The sequence below is a fragment of the Pongo abelii genome, chromosome 20, assembly GCF_028885655.2.
Source record: "Pongo abelii isolate AG06213 chromosome 20, NHGRI_mPonAbe1-v2.0_pri, whole genome shotgun sequence".
In the NCBI taxonomy this organism is placed as follows: Eukaryota; Metazoa; Chordata; class Mammalia; order Primates; family Hominidae; genus Pongo; species Pongo abelii.
Window position 1 is genome coordinate 56,609,047 of NC_072005.2, and position 26,713 is coordinate 56,635,759.

Below are 26,713 nucleotides of genomic sequence, written 5' to 3' on the forward strand. Positions count from 1 at the left end.
TTGGGGGCCTAGACTACCGGGTCTGAGGGAGGAGGGCTTGGGGACATGGACCTCTGTATCTCTGTCGCTGTTGGAACCCAACTTTTCGGAGATTCTCTTGTGGGGACTGGGAAGGCCCAGCCTCCCACTCCCAGGGTCCCCTTATCTCTTCTGTGCCACCAGAGCCACCAAAGATCCACTTGGATTGCTCGGGGAAGACCTCAGAGAATGCGATTGTGGTTGTGGCTGGAAACAAGCTGAGGCTTGACGTGTCCATCACAGGGGAGCCCCCTCCCGTCGCCACCTGGCTGAAGGGAGATGAGGTGGGTTGGGGCCGCACCTCTGTCCTGACTCCCTTTCCCGTTAGGCAAGTCTCTTTCCCCCTGAGCCTCAGTTTTATCCTCTATAAAATGAGGGTGATGATTCCTTCTTCACAGGATTGTTTTGAAGATTGGAGATTATGTTTGTCCATCACAGGTATGGGCCTAGCACATGGTGGATGTTCCATCCATTCATCCATTCACCTTTCAGTTAATTAAACAAGTGATCGACCAGTTTAGCCTTCCAGCCATCCAGTAACTCATCCGCCCATCCAGCTGATGATTTTTTCATCAACTAATTGGTTAATTCACCCAGCCATCCACTCACCCAGTAATTAATCCGTTTGTCCATTTATCCATCAACCAATCCAGTTATCCATTCATCCAGAAACACATCTACCCACTTCTATGTATGTATGTATGTATGTATGTATGTATCTATCTATCTATCTATCTATCTATTATCTATCTATCTATCTATCTATCTATCTTTCTATCTATCTATATTTTTGAAAGGTGGAATCTCACTCTGTCACCGAGGCTGGAGTGCAGTGGCGTAGTCTTGGCTCACGGAAACCTCCACCTCCCAGGCTCAAGTGATCCTCCCACCTCAGCCTCTTGAGTAGCTGGGACCACAAAAGTGCACCACCATGCCTCGCTAATTTTTTGTATTTTTGTAGGGACAGGGTTTCACCATGTTGCCCAGGCTGGTCTCAAACTTCTGAACTCAAACGATCCTTCCACCTTGGCCTCCCAAAGTGTTGGGATTATGGGCGTGAGCCAACATGCCCAGCCATATCTATATATTCCTATATCCATCCTTCCAACAAATATTTTAACCTTGCATGTCCCAGGTCCTGGGACAGCTCGATTTTTCATTTCTTCTCTGTGCTTCCATTTCCTCGTCTGTAAAATGGACAGACTTGGCTCAACATCCATCCATTTGCTCACTCAGCACACATCCCCTGAAGTTTTCTTTGCATCAGGCACTGAGGATGCAACCGTGAGTTGGATGCAGCTCCTGCCCTCCAAGAGCCTTCATTTTACTTAAAATTTATTTATTTATTTTTAAATTTGAGACAGGGTTTCACTATGTTGCCCATGCTGGTCTTGAACTCCTGGGCTTGAGTGGTACTCCTGCGTCAGCCTCCGTAAGTGCTGGGATTACGGGCATGAGCTACCTCACTCTGCTCAGTAGCCTTCACTCTTGCGGAGACACAAACACCTGCCCAAGCAGCCACGGTTCAGGGTGCTCTGGCTGAGATAAAGGGAGGTTCTAGAAGCTATGAGAACCCAGGGGCTGGAGCCAGCACTTCCAGCTGAGGGTATCCAGGAAGGCTTCCTGGAAGAGGTATCTTCTGGGTGTGTCCTGAAGGATGAGTAAGAGCTTAGTGTTGCATGCACAGGGACCAGCCTTGCAAAATCTCTGGGACAAGGCAGTCTGTTGGGGTTTTTTTTGTTTTTTGTTTGTTTGGTTGGTTTCTTTTTTTCTTTTCTTTTTTTTTTTTCTGAGACGGAGTTTTGCTCTTGTTGCCCAGGCTGGAGTGCAGTGGTGTGATCTCGGCTCACCACAACCTCCGCCTCCTGGGTTCAAGCGATTCTCCCGCCTCAGCCTCCCGAGTAGCTGGGATTACAGGCATGCACCACCAGGCCAGGCTAATTTTGTATTTTTAGTAGAGATGGGGTTTCACCATGTTGGCCAGGCTGGTCGCAAACTCCCAACCTCAGTTGATCTGCCCACCTCAGCCTCCCAAAGTGCTGGGATTACAGGTGTGAGCCACCGCGCCCGGTCCAGTCTGGTGTTTTTAATGAAGGACGACATTTGGAGGGCGAGGAGGGCAGTGGAGCGAGTGAGGACTCTGTGTGTCGATGGCGAATCATGGGAGGATTCTGAGCAGGGGAATGGCAGAGGCAGGCCTGGGTTTGCTTGGGGACACGATGGGGTGCAAGGCCATCTGGTGGCTGTGTTCAGGTATTCACGACCACCGAGGGCAGGACCCGCATCGAGAAGCGGGCGGACTGCAGCAGCTTTGTGATTGAGAGTGCGGAGCGGGAAGACGAGGGCCGCTACACCATCAAGGTCACCAACCCCCTCGGCGAGGACATGGCTTCCATCCTCCTGCAGGTTGTGGGTGAGCAGAGAAAGCCGAGGTGGCTGGGCCAAGGGGTGACTCCCTGAGGCCTCGAGGGGCCACCTGACTCTCCTGCCTCCTGCAGATGTCCCAGACCCCCCGGAGGCCGTGCGCATCACCTCGGTTGGAGAGGATTGGGCCATCCTTGTCTGGGAGCCACCGACGTACGATGGGGGAAAGCCGGTCACCGGTGAGTGCCTCTGTCCTCACGACCTCTGACCTTCCCTCCTTCTGTCTTTTTTTTTTTTTTTTGAGACGGAGTCTCACTCTATCACCCAGGCTGGAGTGCAGTGGCTCAATCTCGGCTCACTGCAACCTCTGCCTCCTGGGTACAAGCAATTCTCCTGCCTCAGCCTTCCAAGTAACTGGGATTACAGGTGCCCACGACCACGCCCGGCTAATTTTTGTATTTTTAGTAGAGATGGGGTTTTACCATGTTGGCCAGGCTGGTTTTGACCTCCTGGCCTAAAGTGATCTGCCCACCTCGGGCTCCCTAAGTGCTGGGATTACAGGCGTCAGCCACGGCGCCAGCCTCTCCCTACTCCTTGACCTCCCAGAGCCCTTAGCATCCTCAGTGACCTACCTCTGACCCCTGATTTTCCATTTTGCCATCTCAATCCCTTTGGTCTTCCCTCTTCGTTTACTTGCTGGTGGCCTGGGAATCCTTACTTTGACCAGTAGCCTGGGGTTTTCTATGGCTCCTGGCCCCCTGGTTCATGAGCTGTGACCCCTTCTTGATTCCCGACTCCAGGGCTGGTAGCCTCCGAATGCTCTGTGGCCCCTGAGATCCATCTAAGATTCATGGCCTCGGACCACCCTGGGCCATGCGATCCTCTGGATGTGACCCTCACTCCCCCAGCTGACTTGTGCCCCGTGTCCTCCCGTTCCCTCTTCTCCTCTCTACTTGGAGCCTCCAGGGTACCTTGTGGAGCGGAAGAAGAAGGGCTCTCAGCGCTGGATGAAGCTGAACTTTGAGGTCTTCACGGAGACCACCTATGAGTCCACCAAGATGATTGAGGGCATCCTCTATGAGATGCGTGTCTTCGCCGTCAATGCTATAGGGGTCTCCCAGCCCAGCATGTACACCAAGCCTTTTATGCCTATTGGTAATGTCCTCCCTCACTCTGACAACCCCGTCCACCTCTGGCCCATCTTTTGCCCCCCATCAATCTCTGACCCTACACCCTGGCCTTCTGACCATTCTACCTCTGACCCTGCCCCTTCCTGCTGACCTCTGACCCCTCATTCCCCCCATATCCTCTTTTTCTGGATGCTTCCAGCACCCACAAGTGAACCCCTGCACCTGATAGTGGAGGATGTGACAGACACCACCACCACACTCAAGTGGAGGCCTCCGAGCAGGATCGGGGCAGGTGGCATCGATGGGTACCTGGTGGAGTACTGCCTGGAAGGCTGTGAGTGACCCTGGCAGGCCTGGTGGGGGTGGTGGCTAGCACAGGTGGGTATCCAGTCCAGGGAGCTGAAAATAGGACTGTGTGGGAGAGAGATGGGTGCAGTGGCCTGCTCGTGTTTTGTGTCTGTACTGTTATAAGTCTCTGGAATGGGAATCCCCTGTGACTAGTGTGTTTTCTCTCCCTTCTTCCTTTCTACATCCATCCTCCATACAGCAGTGACTTTCTGTCCATTCCATCTATCCTTCCATCCCCCAATTTATCTTTTATCTTTTACCTCTATGCCTTCTTTCTTTCTTCTATTCATTTATCCATCTAACCAATCTTTCCTTCATCCATCTTAACATCCACCCATCCATCCATCTGTCCATCTGTCCACCCATCTGTACATCCATCCATCCGTATTTCCATCCATCCGTCCGTCCATCCATTCATATTACTGTCCATCCATCCATCCATCTTCTCCATCCATCCATCCACCCACCCACCCATATTTCCATCTATCTATCCATCCATCCATCCATCCATCCATTTATCCATCCATCCACCCATCCATATTTCCATCTATTCATCCATCTGTCCATCCCTCCATTTGTCCATCTGTCCACCTGTCCATCATCCATCCATCCATCCATCCATCCATCCATCCGTCCGTCTGTCCATCCATCCATCTGTCCATATTTCCTTCCTTCGTTTCTCTCTCTCTCTCTTTTTTTTGAGACAGAGTCTTGCTCTGTTGCCCAGGCTAGAGTGCAGTGGTGCGATCTCGGCTCACTGCAAGCTCCACCTCTTGGGTTCACTCCATTCTCCTGCCTCAGCCTCCCAAATAGCTGGGACTACAGGCGCCTGCAACCACGCCCAGCTAATTTTTTTTTTTTTTTTTTTTGTATTTTTAGTAGAGACGGGGTTTCAGTGTGTTAGCCAGGATGGTCTTGATCTCCTGACCTCGTGATCCACCTGCCTCGGCCTCCCCAAGTGCTGGGATTACAGGCATGAGCCATTGCACCCGGCCCAGTATCATTTTTCATCCATATATCTATCTCTTCACCACTATCTTTGCTTCCTTCCTTCTTTCTATCTATATGGCCATCCAACCATCTGTCCACCTAACTAGCCATTGTCTCTCTGCCTGTCCATCCATCATCTGTACCTCCATACATCCACTCTCCATCCTCCACCAAACAAACATTCACTGAGTACTGACTCGTGCCCGGCCCAGCGCCATGACTATGGAGATGTCTCAGACACAGCCATCTCTCTGGGAGAACAGACGTGATCACCTCGACACACTATCCCAGGCCTTAAAGTCAGACAGATGCAGGTTCCAACCCTGCCCCTCCACTGTCTAACTGTGTGTCCTTGGGCAAGTCTCTGAGCCTCAGTCTCTTCATCTAACCATGGCGAAGACAGTTCTCATCTTGACAGGGTACAGTGACGATGTACTCGAGAATGCATGGAAAGGAGGGATGGTTGAACCCTCATCAGCTTCCTCCCTCCTCCTCTCCTCCGTGCTCTTTACCCCATTCCTCCCTGGCCGGCTGCTCCCACCCTGACGTTTCAGAACCCAGCTTGTTAGAGTTCACTCTGTTGATTGCTGCTCTGAGCCAACAGCCATGAGTTCCCCAGCCCATAGCCATAAACCCAAGACAGAAGGGCGTGTAACAAAAAGCAGGCAATCCGAAGAGCTCTGACCCTGCCCTCAGCCCACCCTCCCAGACACCCACCTGGCTGCGCCCTCAGACAGAGCCAAGATCCCTGCCCTTCTGTGCCAGCCTTGCAGGAGAGCAGAGCTTGAGAGCCTGCTGGAGTCAGACAGGCCTGGGTTTAACATCCTAGTCCACAGAGCCTGAGCTGTGTGTCCAGGATGGTCTCGAATTCCTGGGCTTGAGAGATCCTCCTGCCTTGGCTTCCCAAAGTGCTGCGATTGTAGGCATGAGCCATTGCACCTGGGGAAAGTTTTTTTTTTTTTTTGATGGAGTCTCGGTCTGTCGCCCAGGCTGGAATGCAGTGGGGTGATCTCGGCTCACTGCAACCTCTGCCTCCCAGGTTCTCCTGCCTCAGCCTCCTGAGTAGCTCGGATTAGATGCCCGCCACCTTGCCTGGCTAATTATTATATTTTTAATAGAGACAGGGTTTGCCATGTTGGCCAGGCTTGTCTTGAACTCCTGGACTCAAGTGATCTGCCCATCTCAGCCTCCCAAAGTGCTGGGATTACAAGCATGAGCCACCACTTCCGGTTGAAAGTTCTTTACTCTCTCTGGCCCTCATCCTAACATGTGAGGGATGGTTTCTCATCCCTAACATGGGGATAGCACAGGGTTGAGGTAAGAATTAATGAACAACGCCTGTAATCCCAGCACTTTGGGAGGCCGAGGTGGGCGGATCACAAGGTCAGGAGTTCAAGAGCATCCTGGCCAACATGGTGAAACCCCATCTCTATTAAAAATACAAAAATTAGCTGGGAGTGGTGGTGCGAGCCTGTAGTCCCAGCTACTCAGGAGGCCGAGGCAGGAGAATTACTTGAACCTGGGAGGCGGAGGTTGCAGTGAGCCAAGATCTTGCTATTGCCCTCCAGCCTGGGCGACAGGGCGAGACTCCGCCTAAAAAAAAAAAAAAAAAAGAATTCGCCCCACTGCACTCCAGCCTGGGCGACAGGGCGAGACTCCGTCTAAAAAAAAAAAAAAAAAGAATTAATGAGCGAAGAGAATGGCCACCCTTAGAACCTTAGAACCTGGCCATGAGAATGCTTAACTAACGCCAGCTGCTGCTGCTGCTGCTTCTACTGGGAACTTACCCAGTGCTCACTCGCTGCCTGGGGCCCAAGTCCCCGGGAGAAACGGGAGCGGAGGATGGGAGGAGGGCATGAGATCCGCCAGCAGGGCCTCTCTCTCCAGCGGAGGAATGGGTCCCTGCCAACACTGAGCCCGTGGAACGCTGTGGCTTCACGGTCAAGAATCTCCCGACCGGAGCCAGAATCCTCTTCCGAGTCGTTGGGGTCAACATCGCGGGGCGCAGCGAGCCGGCCACCCTGGCCCAGCCGGTCACCATCAGGGAGATTGCTGGTGCGTGGCCCCTGACCGTGCGCTCCGAAAGACCAAGCTGGCGTCGTCCCGCCTGCCCTTTCCGTGTCGTCGACAGGACCTCCCCAGACAGTCTTATCACCATTGGCCCCTGGAATGTGCCCCGGCCCCCCGCTGAGCCCCCTCCCTGTGTTTGCGCCCTCAGAGCCACCCAAGATCCGGCTCCCCCGCCATCTCCGCCAGACCTACATCCGCAAAGTGGGCGAGCAGCTCAACCTTGTCGTCCCCTTCCAGGTCAGGGGAGCGGGGTCAGGGGCCGGGGGTCCGCTCCTGCCTCAAGCCCCCTTTGTGCGGGTGGATCCCCGCTGACCCCGCCCCGCCCTCTCCCCGCAGGGAAAGCCCCGGCCCCAGGTGGTGTGGACCAAGGGCGGGGCCCCGCTGGACACCTCCCGCGTGCACGTGCGGACCAGCGACTTCGACACCGTGTTCTTCGTGCGCCAGGCGGCCCGCTCCGACTCCGGGGAGTATGAGCTGAGCGTGCAGATCGAGAACATGAAGGACACCGCCACCATCCGCATCCGCGTCGTGGGTGCGCCCGCTGGGGAGGGCCCCTGGAGGCCGGGAGGGACAGGGATGGGGAGCGATGGGGGAGGAGGTGAGCTGAGGTGTGGGAGAGGAGGTAAGAGATGAGGGGTGGGGAAGGAGGTGGGAGATGAAGGGTGGGAGAGGAGGTGAGAGATGGGTGGGAGAGGAGGTGAGAGATGGGGGGGTGGGAGAGGAGGTGAGAGATGGGGGGTGGGAGAGGAGGTGAGAGATGGGGGGTGGGAGAGGAGGTGAGAGATGAGGGGTGGGAGAGGAGGTGAGATGAGGGATGGGAGAGGAGGTGAGAGATGAGGGGTGAGAGGAGGTGAGATGAGGGGTGGGAGAGGAGGTGAGAGATGGGGGGTGGGAGAGGAGGTGAGATGAGGGGTGGGAGAGGAGGTGAGAGATGAGGGGTGGGAGAGGAGGTGAGAGATGGGGGGGTGGGAGAAGAGGTGAGAGATGAGGGGTGGGAGAGGAGGTGAGATGAGGGATGGGAGAGGAGGTGAGAGATGAGGGGTGAGAGGAGGTGAGATGAGGGGTGGGAGAGGAGGTGAGAGATGGGGGGTGGGAGAGGAGGTGAGGTGGGGGGTGGGAGAGGAGGTGAGATGAGGGGTGGGAGAGGAGGTGAGAGATGAGGGGTGGGAGAGGAGGTGAGAGATGAGGGGTGGGAGAGGAGGTGAGAGATGAGGGGTGGGAGAGGAGGTGAGATAAGGGATGGGAGAGGAGGTGAGAGATGAGGGGTGAGAGATGAGGGGTGGGAGAGGAGGTGAGATGAGGGATGGGAGAGGAGGTGAGAGATGAGGGGTGAGAGAGGAGGTGAGATGAGGGGTGGGAGAGGAGGTGAGAGATGGGGGGTGGGAGAGGAGGTGAGATGAGGGGTGGGAGAGGAGGTGAGAGATGGGGGGTGGGAGAGGAGGTGAGAGATGAGGGGTGGGAGAGGAGGTGAGAGATGGGGGGGTGGGAGAGGAGGTGAGAGATGAGGGGTGGGAGAGGAGGTGAGATGAGGGATGGGAGAGGAGGTGAGAGATGAGGGGTGGGAGAGGAGGTGAGAGATGAGGGGTGGGAGAGGAGGTGAGATGAGGGATGGGAGAGGAGGTGAGAGATGAGGGGTGAGAGATGAGGGGTGGGAGAGGAGGTGAGATGAGGGATGGGAGAGGAGGTGAGAGATGAGGGGTGAGAGAGGAGGTGAGATGAGGGGTGGGAGAGGAGGTGAGAGATGGGGGGTGGGAGAGGAGGTGAGATGAGGGGTGGGAGAGGAGGTGAGAGATGGGGGGTGGGAGAGGAGGTGAGAGATGAGGGGTGGGAGAGGAGGTGAGAGATGGGGGGGTGGGAGAGGAGGTGAGAGATGAGGGGTGGGAGAGGAGGTGAGATGAGGGATGGGAGAGGAGGTGAGAGATGAGGGGTGAGAGATGAGGGGTGGGAGAGGAGGTGAGATGAGGGATGGGAGAGGAGGTGAGAGATGAGGGGTGAGAGAGGAGGTGAGATGAGGGGTGGGAGAGGAGGTGAGAGATGGGGGGTGGGAGAGGAGGTGAGAGATGACGGGTGGGAGAGGAGGTGAGAGATGAGGGGTGGGAGAGGAGGTGAGAGATGAGGGGTGGGAGAGGAGGTGAGATGAGGGATGAGAGAGGAGGTTCGAGATGAGGAGTGAGAGAGGAGGTGAGATGAGGGGTGAGAGAGGAGGTGAGAGATGGGGGGTGGGAGATGAGGTGAGATGAGGGGTGGGAGAGGAGGTAAGGGATGAGGGGTGGGAGAGGAGGTGAGAGATGAGGGGTGGGAGAGGAGGTGAGAGATGAGGGGTGAGAGAGGAGGTGAGAGATGGGGGTGGGAGAGGAGGTGAGATGAGGGGTGGGAGAGGAGGTGAGAGATGGGGGGTGGGAGAGGAGGTGAGAGATGAGGGGTGGGAGAGGAGGTGAGAGATGAGGGGTGGGAGAGGAGGTGAGATGAGGAGGGGAGGGGGAGAGGAGGTGAAGAGATGAGGTGGGGGAGACTAGATAAGGAGCAAGGCAAGTACCAGGGCTAGGAGTGGAGGAGAGATGAAGATGGGGGAACCCTTGAGAGGGAGATTGGGTGAAGAGAGGAAGTGGGGAGATATGGAGGTGAGGAGAGGAGGTGAGGAGGGATGAGGGTGGCCCAGGAAAAGAGGAAGTGGAGAGATTGGGATGGGGGAGGCGGTAGGCAGGAATGGGAATGGGGCATAAGAGAGGTTAGCATCAGGAGGGAGGGGGTGTGGAGAGGGGAGGGGAGGGAAGCGGCTGGACATCCCAAAACCCGGACTGACTTGTCACGCTTCCCCATTTCCAGAAAAGGCTGGGCCCCCCATAAACGTGATGGTGAAGGAGGTGTGGGGCACGAATGCGCTGGTGGAGTGGCAGGCCCCCAAAGATGATGGGAACAGTGAGATCACGGGGTATTTCGTCCAGAAAGCAGACAAAAAGACCATGGTGAGAGAGCAGAGGGGGAGACAGGGAAGAGCCGGTGAGGTGGGCAGAGCAGGTGCAGATGTCCCCCGTTCATAGCTGGAAGGGCAGGGAGGGGCCCAGAGGCTGGAGGACGGGCTGGGGCTGGGAGGGAAGCCTTTTAGCTGAGACTTGGCACGTGATGGGTTTTCATTTTATTTTTTCATGAGGTAAACGTCACATAACGGAATTAGTCATTCACCATTTTAAAGCGAACAATTCAGCAGCACTTAGGACATCTGCAGGGTTGTGCAGCCACCGCCTCTACCCAGTCCATTTTCATCCCCCAGAGGAAGCCCTGTACCCAATAGCGCCACCCCCTGGTCTCCCCTGGCCCCAGCCCCTGGCAGCCACCGATTTGCTTTCTGTCTCCCTGGATTTACCTACTCTGGACATTTCATACACATGGAATCCTAGCTATGTGACCTTTGTGTCTGGCTTTGTTAGCTCAGCACAACGTCTTCGAAGTTCACCCATGCTGCAGGGTGCAGGGTGTGTCCGTGCGGAAATCCTGTTTTTAGAATTCTTTTTTTTTGAGACAAGGTCTTACTCCGTCACCCAGGCTGGAGTGCAGTGGTACAATCTCAGCTCACTGCCTTCTCTGCCTCCGAGCTCAGGTGATCCCCCTCATCTCAGCCTCCCAAGTAGCTGGGAATACAGGCACGTGCCACCACGTCCTGCTAATTTTTGTAGAGACAGGGTCTCAGTATGTTGTCCAGGCTGGTCTCGAACTCCTGGGCCTAAGTCATCCTCCCACTTTGGCCTCCCAAAGTGTTGGGATTACAGGCATGAGCCACTGCACCTGACCTTTATTTCTTTTCTTTTTTTTTTTTTTTTTTTGAGACAGGATCTTACTCTGTCACCCAAGCTGGAATGCAGTGGCATGATCATGGCTCACTGCAGCCTCCAACCCCCAGGTTCAGGCAATCCTCCTCCCTCAGCCTCCCGAATAGCTGGGACTACAGGTGCTGGCCACCAGACCTGGCTAATTTTTTGATTTTTTTAACAGACAAGGGTCTCGCCGTGTTGCACACGCTGGTCTCAAACTCCTGGGCTCAAGCGAGCCTCCCACCTCGGCCTCCCAAAGAGCTGGGATTACAGGCATGAGCCACGGTGCCTGACCCCTTCTTAGTGTTGAATGATGTTCCCTTGTCTGGGCCGACCGTTTCATTTGTCCATCCCTGCACTGATGGGCGTTGGGTTGGTTCCACCTGTTGGCCACTGTGAGTAGTGCGCCATGAGTGACAAATTTTTTAAACACTGGATGTGCTTTTCTCACCCCTTCTTTCCTCTGTATCTTGTGTGTAATCGTGTGATCCTGTGGCCCCGACCCGCCTGGTCCCTCCCTGTCCCCACACTAGGAGTGGTTCAACGTCTATGAACGTAACAGGCACACTAGCTGTACTGTGTCCGACCTCATCGTGGGCAATGAATACTATTTCCGAGTTTACACTGAGAACATCTGTGGGCTCAGTGACTCACCTGGTGTCTCCAAGAACACAGCCCGTATCCTCAAGACAGGTACAGCCATCCTGTTCCACAGCCCAGGCCTACCCGCTCTACCCTCTCGCCCAGGTCCCACCTGGACTCCTGCCCTCCCCTCCCGACTGGGGTTGACAGCACCTAGTCATGGGAGAGAGGTGATTGTGGTTTGTTCCCTGGTTGGTGTCAGGGGACCATCTAGATCAGTTGCCTTACGGGTGCATCCTCTCTCTCCAGGAATCACCTTCAAACCATTTGAGTATAAGGAGCATGACTTCCGGATGGCTCCCAAGTTCCTGACGCCTCTCATAGACCGGGTGGTCGTGGCTGGGTACTCGGCGGCCCTCAGCTGCGCTGTCAGAGGCCACCCGAAGGTGCCAGGGCAGGGACCCAGATCTGCATGTGTGTTGCCTTGTGGGGAATCTTCCATACAATGAAGCCCACTCCCCATCACGCCAGTTCTTCTTCCCTGAGTTCTCTGTCTCAAGGGATTTAGTCACTTAAAAAAATTTTTTAATTGATTTTTTTTTTTTTTTTTTTGAGACAGGGTCTTGCTGTATCACCCAGGCTGGAGTGCAGTGGCGCGATCACAGCTTACTGCAACTTTGACCTCCTGGGGCGTGATCACAGCTTACTGCAACTTTGACCTCCTAGGTTCAAGTGATCCTCCTACCTCATCCCCCCGAGTAGCTGGGAGCACAGGCATGAACCACTGTGGCCAGCTAATTTTATAATTTGTAGAGATGGGGTCTTGCTATGTTGTCCAGGCTGGTCTTGAACTCCTAGGCTCAAGTGATTCTCCTGCCTCGGCCTCTCAAAGTGCTGGGATTACAGGTGTGAGCCACCACGCCCAGACTGGACTTGTTCACTTTTCAGCCACTTCCTGTTAACTCCTCTGACCAGAGCCCAAGTCTCAGACAATCAATCACACCTTGCCTTTGGCTTCCTGCCTTTTTCCTTCTTTCTTTCTTTCCTGAGACCAGGCTGGAGTGCAGTGGTGTGATCTCGGCTCACTGCAACCGCCTCCCAAGTTCAAGCAATTCTCCTGTCTCAGCCTCCTGAGTAGCTAGGATTACAGGCGTGCACCACCATGCCCAGCTAAATTTTGTATTTTTAGTAGAGACGGGGTTTTGCTGACCTCAGGTGATCCGCCTGCCTCAGCCTCCCAAAGTGCTGGGATTATAGGCGTGAACCACCGCTCCCGGCCTCTTGCCTTTTTGTTTGTCCCCTGACTGCCAGGTAACAGCTTGTCTCAGCAGCTTGAGGAGAGGATCATTAAGTCTCTCTTGCTCTGTCCAAGGACAAATGCCAGTCCCGTGGAAAAAGAAACGTTGGGAGCAGGGGCAGCCTAAACCACCATGGCTCCCCAGGGTCTTCCTGTCCAGCCATTTTCCGACTGCTCTTTGTGAATATGGACACTTGCAACCTAGAGCTCATTTAGACCAGGGGTTGGCAAACCATCACCCATGGGTCAAATCCACTGCCACCTGTTTCTCTCAATAAAGTTTTATTGGAACACGGGCCAAGCATATTTGTTTATGTTTTGTTTACAGCTACTGCAGACAAATAAATATGCGTGGCTCGTGTTCCAGGCCCAGAGACTACAGGGCCCAAAAAGCCCGAAATATTTACCATCTGGCCCTTTATAGGAACAGTTTGCCAGCTTCTGGTCTGGGCTGTGGGTTCTTCGCTTCAGCCTCCTTAAGGCATACCAATGATTCATGGATTCATTGGTCCGTCTCCATCTCTGTGTACTTTATTCACTAACTCCACTCATTCATGCCACTCATTCCACTCATTTATCCACCTACCAATCCATCCATTTACTCAGTTCATTCCTTCACTCCATTTGCTTATTTACAGCACTCTTCTGTGCTCTCATTCATTTATTCACTCCATTTATTCTTTCAATAAACAATTTCAGAGGCTTTCAATGACCTGGGTGATTTGAACAAGAAATTTCCTGTACGTTGGGGGAGACTGACATTTGCCCAGAGTCACACAAATAATATAAAATTATGAAGGGCTGGGCCAGGTGCGGTGGCTCATGCCTGTAATCCCAGCACTTTGGGAGGCCGAGGTGGGCAGATCACCTGAGGTCAGGAGTTTGAGACCCGCCTGGCCAAGATGGTGAAACCCTGTCTCTACTAAAAATACAAAAATTAGCCGGGCATGGTGGCAGGTGCCTCTAATTCCAACCACTTGGGAAGCTGAGGCAGGAGAATCGCTTAAACCCGGGAGGTGGAGGTTGCAGTGAGCCAAGATCATGCCACTGCACTCCAGCCTGGGAGACAAAGCGAGATTCTGTCTCAAAACAAAACAAAACAAAAAACGGCCAGGCGCGGTGGCTCATGCCTGTAATCCCAGCACTTTGGGAGGCCGAGGTGGGTGGATCATCTGAGGTCGTGAGTTCGAGACCAGCCTGACCAACATGGAGAAACCCTGTCTCTACTAAAAATACAAAAAAGTAGCCAGCCGTGGTGGCGCATGCCTGTAATCCCAGCTACTTGGGAGGCTGAGGCGGGAGAATTGCTTGAACCCGGGAGGTGGAGGTTGCAGTGAGCTGAGATTGCGCCATTGCACTCCAGCTTGGGCAACAAGAGTGAAATTCCATCTCAAAAAAAAAAAAAAAAAAAAAAAAGGGCTAGCACAGTGGCTCACTCCTGGAATCCCAGCACTTTGGGAAGCCATGGCAGGAGGTTGGCTTGAGGCCAGGAGTTTGAAATCAGCCTGTGCAATATGGTGAAACCCATCTCTATATACAAAAATTATAAAGGGAGGCAAGTGTGTGAGAAAAAAACAGGGAGTGTAAAAATAGGTATTTCCGTTCTAGTCTAGGGGCCATGAAGGGACGTGTGAACTGAGACCTAAAGGATAGGTTTAAAAAAAAAAGAGGGAAGGGCAGTATGGAAGAGGGAACAGTCAGTGCCAGGGTCCTGAGGTGGGCGCCCGTCTGGTCTGTTTGAAGGACAGCGAGGTAGCCTGTTTGGCTACGGCAGAGAAGTAATGGGGGTCAAAGAATGTGGGACCCTGTACCCTGTGGGCCACTACAAACAGTGAGCTCTTTGTCCTGAGAGCAATGGGAAGACCCCACCATTACCCTGTGAAGTAGGGATTATCAACCTGCTTTTACAGAAGAGGAGGCTGAGGGTCAAGGAGAAGTGACTCGTCCAAGGACATCTGGCAAGAGGGTGGCAGAGCCTAGAACCCAGATCTGCTTCCTGAGCCCCATTTTGTCATTGCCCGGGGACTCTCTCTAAGTTGGCCTCCTCTCCTTTGACTCTCAATAGCCGAAGGTGGTCTGGATGAAGAACGAGATGGAAATCCGCGAAGATCCCAAGTTCCTGATAACCAATTACCAAGGAGTCCTGACGCTGAACATCCGCCGCCCCTCGCCCTTCGACGCTGGGACTTACACCTGCCGGGCCGTCAACGAGCTAGGCGAGGCGCTGGCTGAGTGCAAGCTGGAGGTCCGAGGTGAGGGCGTGGCCATCCCCAACACTGGCTGACCCCTGCTCGGGCCCTGTGCCAGCCTGGCCGGTGGCCCCAGGCTGAGCACTGCTGAGATCTGGAGATGAGTGAGACCGGCCCTCTGGGAGGAGGACTGGGAAGCTGCTGTCCTGAAGGCAGTATAGGGCATCCTAGGAGTCGGGGTGGGGGAGCCCCTGACCCAGCTTGGGCAGGAGTCAGATTTTTCCAAAGGAGTTGAAGGACAAGGAAGAGGAAGGCTGAGTGAGAAGGGCTTAGGAAACGTCCCCAAGGCCTCCAGTGTACCCGGGCCCCCGTAGGCAGGTGGGTTGACAGAGTGAGAGCAAACATGGATAACACGGATGACCAGGGGTGGTGGGAGCTCCCAAAAGTGCCTCCCCTCCATAGCCTGTCCCCATGCTCCAACCCACCTGCACCTGCCTCTCCCTGCCCTGTCCCCTCATCTTGGTCCCACAGCTCCAGCCCCAGCAAAAGCTACATCCTCTTCCTCCCATATTCCATTTCCAGCCACCTCCCTGTCTCCAGTCTCTCCCTCCTGCCAGCCACCTTCACCCCTGGACTCTGGCCCCAGAGAGCCCTCTCTATCCAGAGCTGCTGTGCCCCAGCCCTGATCCCAGCCTGTTGGGGGCTCCCCACCGCCCCACCGCCCCTCCGCCTGGTGTTCACGGTGGTGTGTCCACCCCCGGCCCCCACCTGCCCCGGTTCTTCCCACGTGATGTGCCAGCCACACCGGGCTGTTGGCTTACACTGGCCAGGCTTTCCCGCCACAGGGACTTGGCACATGCTCTTCCCTCTTCCTAGAACACAATTCCCCCGTTCCTTTACCCTGTGCTCCAGCCCATCAGACGTCTGCCAGTCAAGGCTCAGTGAGGAGGCCACTAACCGTGTCCCTCAGAGCAGGACAACATCAATGTGGATTTCCAGAGTCCCTCCCGGATGGTGACTTCTGACCTCTGACTTCCCTGGCTCTGAGGACAGCCCAGCAGACAGGGTGGCTGGGGACCCTTAACAAAGGCTCAGAGAGGACACTTTCTAGCCAAGCACGGTGGCTCTCGCCTGTAATCCCAGCACATTGGGAGGCCAAGGCAGGCGGGTTGCTTGAGCCCAGGAGTTCAAGACCAGCCTGGGCAACATGGCAAAACCCTGTCTCTACTAAAAATACAAAAAAAATTAGCCGGGCCTGGTGGCACATGCCTGTTGTCCCAGCTACCTGGGGGGCTGGGGCAGGAGGATCACTTGAACTGGGGAGGCCGAGGCTGCAGTGAGCTGAGATGGCACCACTGCACTCCAGCCTGGTGCAACAGAGTGAGACTCTGTCTCAAGAACCAAACAAAAACACCCCAGATCACTGCCCTTCCAAGCCCACCCAATTTCTGATACTCTGCTGTCTCCCTGATTAACTATTAAATCAGCTCAGAAAAATCCCGGCCTCAGGATTCCAGTGACTGCGTACAGCCAGCAGCTCAGAACGTCCCCATCTGGGATCCAAAATAGCAGTAATCAGGGGCATTGTGACTCTGAGTTGTCCAGCCACAGTGGCCTGGGATGGGGCGGGATGGTGACCGTCATCCTGCCCCCCCTGCTGGTCATGTGGATGCAGCTCCTCCTCCTGGGGCTTCAGGAGGAGGCGTGCCCGGGCCTGGCTCACCCGCTTTCTCGTTTTCCTGCAGTGCCTCAGTGAGACCTATCCCCTACCTGCCAAGACAGTTGGCGGCGGAGTCCTGACCCCAATCCCCAACCTGCCGGGACTGTGTTCTTTCTGGAGTTTTCGCTGAGAACAAAACAGTGTTGTCTGGACCCTGGAGTGTCTGTCCTTCTTGACTCCGTAGCTCCGTCTTCCTCCTGCAGGGGATTGGTCACCCCGGGGTTGGCGATGGGAGCAGCTGCGTTGACACAGGCCGCGGTGAGGTGGCCTCTTGGAATAGCTACTTTAGCAAGGCAGCCACGTTGTCACAGCAACCAGAGCATCAGAGGTGAACCCAAGCCCACGTGGAGGCCGGCCCCAGAGGAGCTGCTGGGAGGGAGGGAGGGTGCAGGCTAGGGGCAATGACAGTGGCAGCGAGTCAAAGACGCACCCAGGCCACACCCAGAAGGCTGCTCTACTGAAGCAGCTGTGTTGGTGTGGCCGCCTCTAGGCCTCGGCAGCGGCCCCAAGAGCTAGACGTGGTGAACCGAAGAGGGAGGCAGCCGTGCTGGACAAACTCCTGCCAAGCAGCTGCGCGGACTTGGTGACGATGGCGAAACCGCTCGTGGCCTGCTTGTTGGTTCTTAACGGATTGACCTTTATTAACTTTAATATCTCATCTGCCCGGCCCTGAGGCAAGGTGCTTTGATCTCTGGTCATTCGGTGACCTTGAAGGATGCTGGAAGACTCAGAGTCCCCAGAGTTCAGAGGTCTTGGGGTCAAGTCTGGCTTCCACGCCTTGGGGCTGGGGAGAGAGAGCTCGTTTCAGAGGCCTTGGCCTGCAGTTAGGGAGTGGGGGGGCGGGGAGGGACCTTGCACTTACTGAAATGGCAGGCGAAGCCAGGTGTCTTAAGAGGGGGCACAGATTCCAGTGCCCCCAGCTTCTAAAACTGGCATCATCCTCTGCTCCACCTTGACCCCCAAGGCCCTACAGAGAACTGGACATTGGGCCTGGCTGACCCCACTCCTTCAGGGCACAGGTTGTCCCTCTCTAGACCCCACTCTGGTATGTCACGGGGAGAGGGGCTGGGGCATGGGTGTGGGTGGCTGTGTGTGTTCCCAAGTAGGATACGACAGCCCCCTTGGCTAGGGGCACCAAGGCCCTGGGGAGACTGCTGACTTCTACCCACAGACCCCCATATCCCTGGGTCACCTCTAGTTCCAGACCCAGGAGTCCAGGTCCCAGCCCCTCCTCCCTCAGACCCAAGAGTGCAGACCCCAGCCCCTCCCTCCCTCAGACCCAGGAGTCCAGGCCCCAGCCCCTCCTCCCTCAGACCCAGAAGTCCAGGCCCCAGCCCCTCCTCCCTCAGACCCAAGAGTGCAGACCCCAGCCCCTCCTCCCTCAGACCCAGGAGTCCAGGCCCCAGCCCCTCCTCCCTCAGACCCAGGAGTCCAGGCCCCCAGCCCCTCCTCCCTCAGACCCGGGAGTCCAGGCCCCAGCCCCTCCTCCCTCAGACCCGGGAGTCCAGGCCCCAGCCCCTCCTCCCTCAGACCCGGGAGTCCAGGCCCCCAGCCCCTCCTCCCCCAGACCCGGGAGTCCAGGACCCCAGCCCTCACCTCCCTCAGACCCAGGAGTCCAGGACCCCAGCCCTCACCTCCCTCAGACCCAGGAGTCCAGGACCCAAGCTCTCTCCTCTCTTAGACCTGGGAGTCCTCAGACACCTCCCCTCTGCCCTCTGCTGCCCCACTGCGCTTCCCCCCTCTCCTCACCTCCTCCCACTCCCTCTGGGCCTCCACCTTATCATCATCACCCTCCTCATCTTCATCCTCCAGCACCTCTTACTCCTGCGTGAAGGGCACGGCGGAAGCGGAGAGGAAGCGCAGGCGGTAAAGCAGCCGCACCCACTGGCCGAACTCTCGGTCTCGGGTCTCGAGTGGGGCGCGCAGCTGCAAGTAGAAGGTGCGGCTGGTGTTCAACTTGACCTCGAGCTGACACCGGCTTTTGTCGTGGACAAAGAGCTGGACGAACTTCAGGGGGAACAGCCTGGGTGGGAGGAAGGGGCAGCCTCAGGTTCCGACCCTGTCGCATCCTCCCGCACCATCGGGGTCGGGAGTCCCCACCTTGCCACCCCTCCCTCTGCCCCACGAATCCCTTTCCACTTTCATTGCCTCTTGAACTTGAGTCCGTTCCCAACTTTCTTCCAGCCACATGTCTCCTTTTTGTCTCCCACTAGTCCTCTCCCCTAAACTCCAGACTCGAATATACAACTGCCTACTTGAAATTTCCATCTGGGGCCGGGCGCGGTGGCTCACGCCTGTGATCCCAGCCCTTTGGGAGGCCGAGGCAGGAGGATCACCTGAGGTCAGGAGTTCGAGACCAGCCTGGCCAACATGGCGGAACCCCATCTCTACTAAAAATACTAAAAATTAGCCAGGCGTGGTGGTGGGTGCCTGTAATCCCAGCTACTTTGGAGGCTGAGGCAGGAGAATTGCTTGAACCTGGGAGGCGGAGGTTGCAGTGAGCCGAGATCACGCCACTGCACTTCAGCCTGGGCGACAGAGAGAGGGACTGTGTCTCAAAAAAAAAAAAAAAAAAAATCCCATCTGGGTGTGGGATCTACCATCCGACTCATAACATGTTCAACAGCCCACTTCTCGAGCTCCCTCAGCCCCTCGCACGCAGCCTACTCCTCTTGGTCTTCCCTGTCTTAGCTACATCCCCCTCTTGCTTGGTCAAAATCTTGGAGTCGCTGTGGACTCCATGTTCTCACACCCTGATGAGTCCTGACACCACATCCTGGTGGCTCCAGTATTTTTTGTTGATTTTTGAGATAGAGGGTCTCGCTCTGTTGCCTGGGCTGGAGTGCCGTGGCACAGTCATAGCTCACTGCAGCCTCAACCTCTTGGGCTCAAGCAATCCTCTTGCCTCGGCCTCCAGAGCAGCTGGGACTATACGCACACCACCATGCCTGGCTAATTTTTCTATTTTTATATAGTAGAGATGGGGTTTCACCATGTTGGCCAGGCTGGTCTCCAACTCCTGGGCTCAAGTGATCCTCTCGTCTCGGTCTCTCAAAGTGCCAGGATTATAGGCATGAGCCACCTCACTTTGCCTGCCACCTTTAAAATGTATCCACAATCCAAACCCTTTTAACTCCCTCCTCCGCCACCCTTGGGTCCAGCCACCTGCCTCAGCCCTCAGTCCCTACAGTCTGTTCCCCACAAGTCCCCCAGAGGGCGCAGGTCAACACCTTGGGCAGCTTGGGTCCCTCTGCTCAGAGCCCTCCTGTGGCTCTGGCTCAACAGGAATAAAAACAAAGCCCTCACCATGCCCCACAGACCTGCAGAGCCCCTTGCTCCCTCTCTGCCCTCATCTCCTGCACCTCCAGCCACACTGGCCTCCCTGCTGTTCCATGAACACACCAGGCTCAGTCAGACCCTAGCACCTTTGCATAGATGGTTCCCTCCACCTGAAAAGCTCTTTCTCCAGGCAAGACTCGCCCCCTCATCCCCCTGTGTTTCAGGAGGCACGTTCTCAGGGACGTCTCCCCTGGCCTATTTCAACCACATCCACCCTGTTGAGACTTCCTCATAGTCCTTCCCTGTCTGACAGAGCCCCACAGGCCTTGCCCATCTAACAAATGGCCACCTGTTCCCTCTTCCTGCCTGGTAGAGTGGGAGCTCCTGGAAGGCAGGGAGTTCCTGGAGGCCTGCTTTGTCCAGTGGTGAAAGTTTCCCTGGTACCCACAGCTGACACGTGGCAGGTGCTCAGCGGATGCTTCAGTGGATGCTTTTTGAGTATGTTGGTAAATTGACTGCTCAGGCCCACAGCCCGACTTAAGGCCCAACAGGGCAGAGCAGGAAGCAGTCAGGAAAGAGTGAGGATCTTGGCTCAGGTCACACAGCCAGGATTGGAGCCCAGGTCCCATGTTCTCAGCTACAACACTGAGTAGCCAGGTGGCCTCTCTGGTCCAGCAATATCACTGCCAGGAATGGATCTCACAGACACATATGCGCGCATGTCCCCTGCCACACTGCCTGTAACCGAGACGCTGACAAACCCCAGTGTCCCTCACTGGGTGACTTGATTTTTGTCCCCCAAATAGAAGAATAACAGCTGACATTTATGGAGCACTTACTCAGAGCCAGGTGCTATTATACTTACCCAGTTTTTCCCCTGACAACCTTATGGGGTGGGCTCTCCTCTTATCCCTATCATCCAGATGAGGAAACTGAGGCACAGGCAGGTAGGGTGAGCTTGGCCAAAGCCAGTGATGAAGTAACGCCAGGATTTGAACCCAAGCCATCTGAGGGCAGGCATTTGTTTAAGGACATTGCCTACCACTTTAACATGAGGAGGCTGGACATAGCTTGGTGTCTAAGACAGCAGAGCATGTGCAATGGTCAAAAAGAGTCCAACTGTGCAGGCCGGGCGTGGTGGCTCAGGCCTGTAATCGCAGCACTTTGGGAGGCTGAGGCAGGCAGATCACCTGAGGTCAGGAGTTTGAGACCAGCCTGACCAACATGGCAAAACCCCGTCTATACTAAAAGTACAAAATTAGCTGGGTGTGGTGGCACATGCCAGTAATCCCAGCTACTTGGGAGGCTGAGGCAGGAGAATTTCTTGAACCCGGGAGGCGGAGGTTGCAGTGAGCCAAGATCGTGCCACTACTCTCCAGCCTGGGCAACAAGAGTGAGGCTCCGTCTCAAAAAAAAAGAGTCCAATTGTGCAAATATGTCTGAAAGAGTGTGGTGGCTGTGCTCATGCCAATACAAAACGGATATGCATGTTGTGCTGACGAGGGGGTGGGCACACGGAGAAGTGGTGTATGGCTTGTGGCTACTGCTGGTTTTTTTTTTTTTTTGAGACGGAGTCTCGCACTGTTTCCTGGGCTGGAATGCAATGGCGCGATATCAGCTCACTGCAACCTCCACCTCCTGTGTTCAAGTGATTCTCCTGCCTCAGCCTCCCGAGTAGCTGGGATTACAGGCGCCTGCCACCATGCCTGGCTAATTTTTGTATTTTTTAGTAGAGAGGGGTTTCACTATGTTGGCCAGGCTGGTCTCAAACTCCTGACCTCGTGATCCGCCCGCCTTGGCCTCCCAAAGTGCTGGAATTACAGGTGTGACCACCGCGCCCCGCCTGTGGCTACTGCTTTTTATTTTTTGAGAAAGGGTCCTGTTCCCATTGCCCAGGCTGGAGTGGAGTGGCATGATTACAGCTCACTGCAGCCTGGACCTGCTGGGCTCAAGCAATCCTCCCACCTCAGCCTCCTAAGTAGCTGGGACTACAGGCACACCCCACCATCCCTGGCTAATTTTTGTATTTTTTAGTAGACATGGGGTCTCACTATGTTGCCCAGGCTGGTCTTCAACTCCTGGGCTTAAGCAATCCTCCCACCTCAGCCTCCCAAATGCTGGGATTACAGGTGTGAGCCACTGCACCCAGCCTTCTACTGCTGGTTTATTTGTTTGTTTTGAGATGGTGTCTTGCTTTGTCACCCAGGCTGGAGTGCAGTGGTGAGATCTTGGCCACTGCAACCTCTGACTCCTGGGCTCAAATGATTCTCCTGCCTCAGCCTCCTGAGTAGCTGGGACTACAGGCGCCCATCATCATGTCTGGCTAATTTTTTGTATTTTTGTAGAGATGGGGTCTCACCATGTTGGCCAGGCTGGTCTCAAACTCCTGGCATCAGGTGATCTGCCCACCTCGGCCTCCCAAAGTGCTGGGATTACAGGTGTGAGCCATCACACCCAGCCTCTACTGCTGTTTTTAAAGAAAGGATGGATCCATATATATATGTGTGTATATATATGTGTATATATATGTATACGTGTACATATGTGTATACAAATGTATATGTATATATGTGTATATATGTATATATGCGTATATATGTGTATACGTGTGTATATACGTATACATACATGTATCTGTATATATACATATACATACATGTGTCTGTATATATACGTATACATACATGTGTCTGTATATATACGTATACATACATGTGTCTGTATATATACGTATACATACATGTGTCTGTATATATACGTATACATACATGTGTCTGTATATATACGTATACATACATGTATCTGTATATATATATCTCTCTCTGTCAGAAACTGCCCCAGAATAGCTCAGGGCTGGAAGTTGGTTAGATAGAAGTGAGGGGCTAGGAGGTGAGTCCTGAGGCCAAATTTGCAGAGCAAGCTCAATGTTCTCACTTCAGTGGTATGTTCATTTGGGAAGGGGTTTTAGGGTGCCAAAGGAGCTTATGAGAGGGTCAAAGCCACTCTCAGCACCATCATTGGTGTTCTTCCAACTGCAGGTCATGATTCAGTGAGTGATGAGATCAATTGGTGAAATACAGTTAGCATTTAAAATAAAAGGGGCTGGGCAAGGTGGGTCACACGTATAGTCCCAGCACTTTGGGAGGCTGAGGGAGGAGGATTGCTTGAGCCCAGGAGTTTGAGACCAGCTTGGGCAGCATGGTGAGACCTGTCTCTACAAAAAATACAAAAATTAGCCAGGTGTGGTGGTGCACACCTGTAGTCCCAGCTACTCAGGCAGCTGAGGTGGGAGGATCGCTTGCACCTGCAGAGAACTGTGATCACTCCAGCCTGGATGACAGAGTGAGACCCTGTCTCAAAATTAAATGAATGAATGAATGAATGAATAAATAAAGGCCAGGCACAGTGGCTCATGTCTGTAATCCTAGTGCTTTGGGAGGCTGAGGTGGGAGGATCACTTGAGGCCCGGAGTTCAAGACCAGCCTGGGAAACATAGTGAGATCCCATCTCTACAACACATAAACAAAAATAAAGGCAGAATGTAGAAGAGAAAATATCTCAGTGTACTGCACTGGTGTCAGAATACTGCTTTGTGAAAGGATTTTAACTTAGGCAGGGGGGATTAATAAAGGCTGTAAGTAATCTTGAGTACATGCAGGTCAAAATCTGATTTGGCCACGAAATTATAAAAGCAATCTTTTGGATTTCAGAAATGCAGAGAAGGAACTGTGGACCTTCATGTGTGCATGTGTGAGACAATGTGAGTTTGTCCTTCCTTCCTTCCTCTATTTCTCCCTCCTTACTTTCTTCCCTTTCTTCTTTTCTCTGTCTTCTTTCTTCTCTCTCTTTCTTTTTTAGAGAACGGGTTCACACTTCATTGCCCAGGCTGGAGTGCAGTGGTGTGATCACAGTTCACTGCAGCCTTGAACTCCTGGGCTCAAGTGATCCTCCTGGCTCAGCCCCAGTAGCTAGGACCACATGTGTGTGCCACCACACCTGGCTAGCTTTGTAATTTTGATTTTTGTAGAGATGGGGTCTTGCTATGTTGCCCAGGCTGGTCTTGAACTCCAAGCCTGAAGTAATCCTCCCACCTCAGCCTCTCAAAGTGCTGGGATTAGGCATGAGTCACCATACCCGGCATCTCTCTTTCATGAACGGTGAGATGTGGTCAAAAAAGTGAAAGCTGGACAGGCATGGTAGCTCATGCCTGTAATCCCAGCACTTCGGGAGGCCCAGGCAGGCAGATCACCTGAGGTCAGGAGTTCAAGACCAGCCTGGCCAACATAGTGAAACCCCATCTCTACTAAAAATACAAAAATTAGCCGGGCGTGGTGGCAGGCACCTGTAATCCCAGCTACTCGGGAGGCTGAGGCAGGAGAATCACTTGAACCCAGGAGGCAGAGGTTGCAGTGAGCCGAGGTTGTGCCACTGCACTCCAGCCTGGAGAGACTGTCGCAAAAAGACAAACAACAAAAAAAGTGAAAGCTACTGGCAGAATGTTTCTGTACTATAGGCAAGTAAACATTTCAGTGTTTGTAGCTGGACTTGGGGCAGGAGCCTTGGGTGAGAGAAAGGAACAGCTTCTGCTGTCTATTTTGTGCTTGTTTTCTCATTTGTTTGCATTACTTTTTCTTTTCTTTTTTCTTCTCTTTTCTTTTGAGACACAGTCTCACTCATTCTGTTACCCAGGTTGGAGTGCAGTGGCATGATCTCAGCTCACTGCAACCTCTACCTCTTGGGTTCAAGCTATTCTCCTGCCTCAGCCTCCCGAGTAGCTGGGATAACGGGCGCCCACCACCACACCTGGCTAATTAAAAAAAAAATTTTTTTTGAGATGGAGTCTCGCTCTGTCGCCCAGGCTGGAGTGCAGTGGCGCGATCTCGGCTCACTGCAACCTCTGCCTCCTGGGTTCACGCCATTCTCCTGCCTCAGCCTCCCGAGTAGCTGGGACTACAGGCGCCCACCACCACGCCCGGCTAATTTTTTTTATTTTTAGTAGAGACGGGGTTTCACTGTGTTAGCCAGGATGGTCTCATTCTCCTGACCTCGTGATCCACCCACCTCAGCCTCCCAAAGTGCTGGGATTACGAGTGTGAGCCACTGCGCCCGGCCCTGGCTAATTTTTTGTATGTCTGGTAGAGACAGGGTTTTGCTATGTTGGCCAGGCTGGTCTCAAACTCCTGGCCTCAAGTGATCCGCCTGTCTTGGCCTCCCAAAATGCTGGGATTACAGGTGTGGGCCACTGCACCCGGTCTGCATTACTTTTTCAATGAAAAAATATGACGTAAAGGGGCAGTGTGGAGTGAGGCACAGGAGGGCTCAAGAACCGCGAGATCCACAATCATGACAAGCTTGGCGTTCCAATCCCGGCCCACTCTGGAGCCACAGTGGCACCCTGGGCAGCTGGATCCCGGCTCTCTGAGCCTCAGTTTAGCTCTTTGGGGGATGGGGCTAAGGGACCCCACCATGTGAAGATATGAAGTCAGAGGTGAGATCGCATGCACGGCCTAGGGGCATCTGGCATGAGCAGGCCCTGCGGAAATGGTCATTCTCCTGACTGCTGCTGGGGCACGGCTGAGGACTGTCCCCTTCAGGTCTGTCTAGTCTCTGATTTCTGGCCCCTGAGGGCTGCTCTGTCCTTGTTCTCCTGGGTAGATGGCAGCTCAGGGAGGGCCGGTAGCACCGCCAGTTCCTGGCCCTGGGGGTGGTCTGGATGAGGGGAGGTACTGCTGGGGGCTCAGGTGCCTGGAGCTGAGGGAGGAAGGGGTCTTGGCTGAGGTGGGGGCAGTTACCCGAAGAGTTGCAGGTGTCCGTTCTCCTTGGCAGGGCCGGCCAGAAGCAATAGGTCCGGGAGCTCCAGGGCTGGACTGGAGGCTGCCACCCCCATGGTGACCTCGTTGGCAACTTCTCCCAACCGAGTCACCTGGGGCCAGAGGTCAGAGGTCAGGGGCAGGATAGATGTGGGGGCAGAACTGGGGAGGGATCAGAGGTTAGGAATCTTGGTAGGGGAAAAGGTCATGAACCAGGTGAGTTGAAAATCAGGCTGGGGGCCAGATATCTTGAAATTAAAGTTCAAGAATCATATGGGTGTGAAGTCAGGGAAACTGAGGCAAGGGAGTTAGAGGCCACGGTTCACAAAGAATCTAAAGAACTAGAAGTATGGGGTGTCAGAGATCACATAGGCATTGGGAGTCGGGAATCCCACGAGATGGACGTTACGGGGGAGCAGGGGCTTTCCAAGTCAGGAGGAGGTCGAGGGGCAGGCCAAGGCTGGGGATGAGGGGGTTCTGGGGCTCCCTACCTGTACGAAGTTGCTCTCAAAGATGGGGAAGTCCCGAAACTGGTCGAATTCGCCGCTCTGGAGGTAGCGTTGGAGCCGTCTGGGACGGCCCATGGGAGAGGCTGGAACCAGGAGGCATTTTACCAGGATGAAGTCTGGAGGTCGATCCCGGGAGGCTGTGCCTGGCTCCCCAACCGGGAGGGCCCGGCACAGCCCCGCGCAGAGGACGGGGTATCAGATGTCCCCGAATTGCCGGCCCCATCCTACTTGGTTCCCTCACCAGGTCCAACCCCTCTAGGCCTGGCTCCCCTCTCTCACCTGCCATCCCACCTGGTTCCACCTCGCCAGCTCCACCCAGGGCCGTTTTAGGGCCGCGATCCCGCCTCATCGCAATGTCCCCGCTCGACGGGAGCGGATGGAGGAGCCGAGGGAGAAAGCGAGGGGGCGGGACTACGCGCACTGTGACGTCACGATGCGGAGCGGGCTTTATGACGTCACACAGAAGCGGGCTCCTGGTTTGTGATGACGTCCCTGGAGGGGGCGGCTCCTGGAGATCAGGCTAAAGGGGCGGCCCCATCCTGCTGACGTCAGGCCCCAGGTGCGGACGGGCGCCAGTGCGCAGGCGCCGGGGCGCAGC

General features: G+C 54.6%; 2 protein-coding genes across 9 annotated transcripts in view; one reads left to right on the plus strand and one right to left on the minus strand.

The window, feature by feature from the left end:
* MYBPC2 (myosin binding protein C2) overlaps positions 1–16,669 on the plus strand; it is a 36,363-nt gene extending 19,694 nt beyond the window's left edge. For 2 of the 5 annotated variants that reach the window (XM_024238165.3, XM_063720225.1), the window contains 13 exons: positions 163–302; positions 2,272–2,431; positions 2,517–2,621; positions 3,349–3,537; positions 3,712–3,846; positions 6,738–6,905; positions 7,069–7,157; positions 7,257–7,452; positions 9,747–9,886; positions 11,263–11,422; positions 11,621–11,757; positions 14,674–14,860; positions 16,543–16,669. In XM_024238165.3, the coding sequence (XP_024093933.3) occupies positions 163–302; positions 2,272–2,431; positions 2,517–2,621; positions 3,349–3,537; positions 3,712–3,846; positions 6,738–6,905; positions 7,069–7,157; positions 7,257–7,452; positions 9,747–9,886; positions 11,263–11,422; positions 11,621–11,757; positions 14,674–14,860; positions 16,543–16,553 (1,817 nt within the window). In that variant the 3' untranslated portion in view covers positions 16,554–16,669. Of the gene's footprint in view, positions 1–162; positions 303–2,271; positions 2,432–2,516; positions 2,622–3,348; positions 3,538–3,711; positions 3,847–6,737; positions 6,906–7,068; positions 7,158–7,256; positions 7,453–9,746; positions 9,887–11,262; positions 11,423–11,620; positions 11,758–14,673; positions 14,861–16,542 lie in introns of those variants that run through there. The other 3 variants (XM_054538934.2, XM_063720227.1, XM_063720226.1) reach the window with 2 other exon arrangements.
* Positions 16,670–17,130: 461 nt separating this feature from the next.
* On the minus strand, positions 17,131–26,685 carry GARIN5A (golgi associated RAB2 interactor 5A). 4 transcript variants are annotated; one of them, XR_008516257.2, is made up of 5 exons: positions 26,407–26,685; positions 26,098–26,198; positions 25,589–25,719; positions 18,267–18,540; positions 17,131–17,301 (listed from the first exon to the last, which is right to left on the minus strand). XR_008516257.2 is itself a non-coding variant. In XM_054538940.2 (5 exons), exons 1-4 carry the CDS (start codon positions 26,462–26,464, stop codon positions 18,336–18,338), a joined length of 495 nt encoding a protein of 164 aa, XP_054394915.1. In that variant the 5' UTR covers positions 26,465–26,685; the 3' UTR covers positions 17,131–17,301; positions 18,333–18,335. The 4 variants fall into 4 exon arrangements, 2 of the variants coding, with proteins under 2 accessions (XP_054394915.1, XP_009231209.2); XR_008516256.2 differs by having other exon boundaries at positions 26,395–26,685; XM_054538940.2 differs by having other exon boundaries at positions 18,333–18,540.
* Between the last annotated feature and the right edge of the window lie 28 nt (positions 26,686–26,713).

What these genes read in the sequence shown, in the direction of transcription:
- GARIN5A (XM_009232934.4), bottom strand. Translation starts at nt 26,464, where the DNA reads ATGAGGCGGGATCGCGGCCCTAAAACGGCCCTGGGTGGAGCTGGCGAG. An exon ending in TTGAGAGCAACTTCGTACAG is followed by an intron (nt 25,720 to 26,097) that starts GTAGGGAGCCCC and finishes CTCTGGCCCCAG; the next exon opens with GTGACTCGGTTGGGAGAAGT. An exon ending in GGACACCTGCAACTCTTCGG is followed by an intron (nt 18,541 to 25,588) that starts GTAACTGCCCCC and finishes CCTCCCACCCAG; the next exon opens with GCTGTTCCCCCTGAAGTTCG.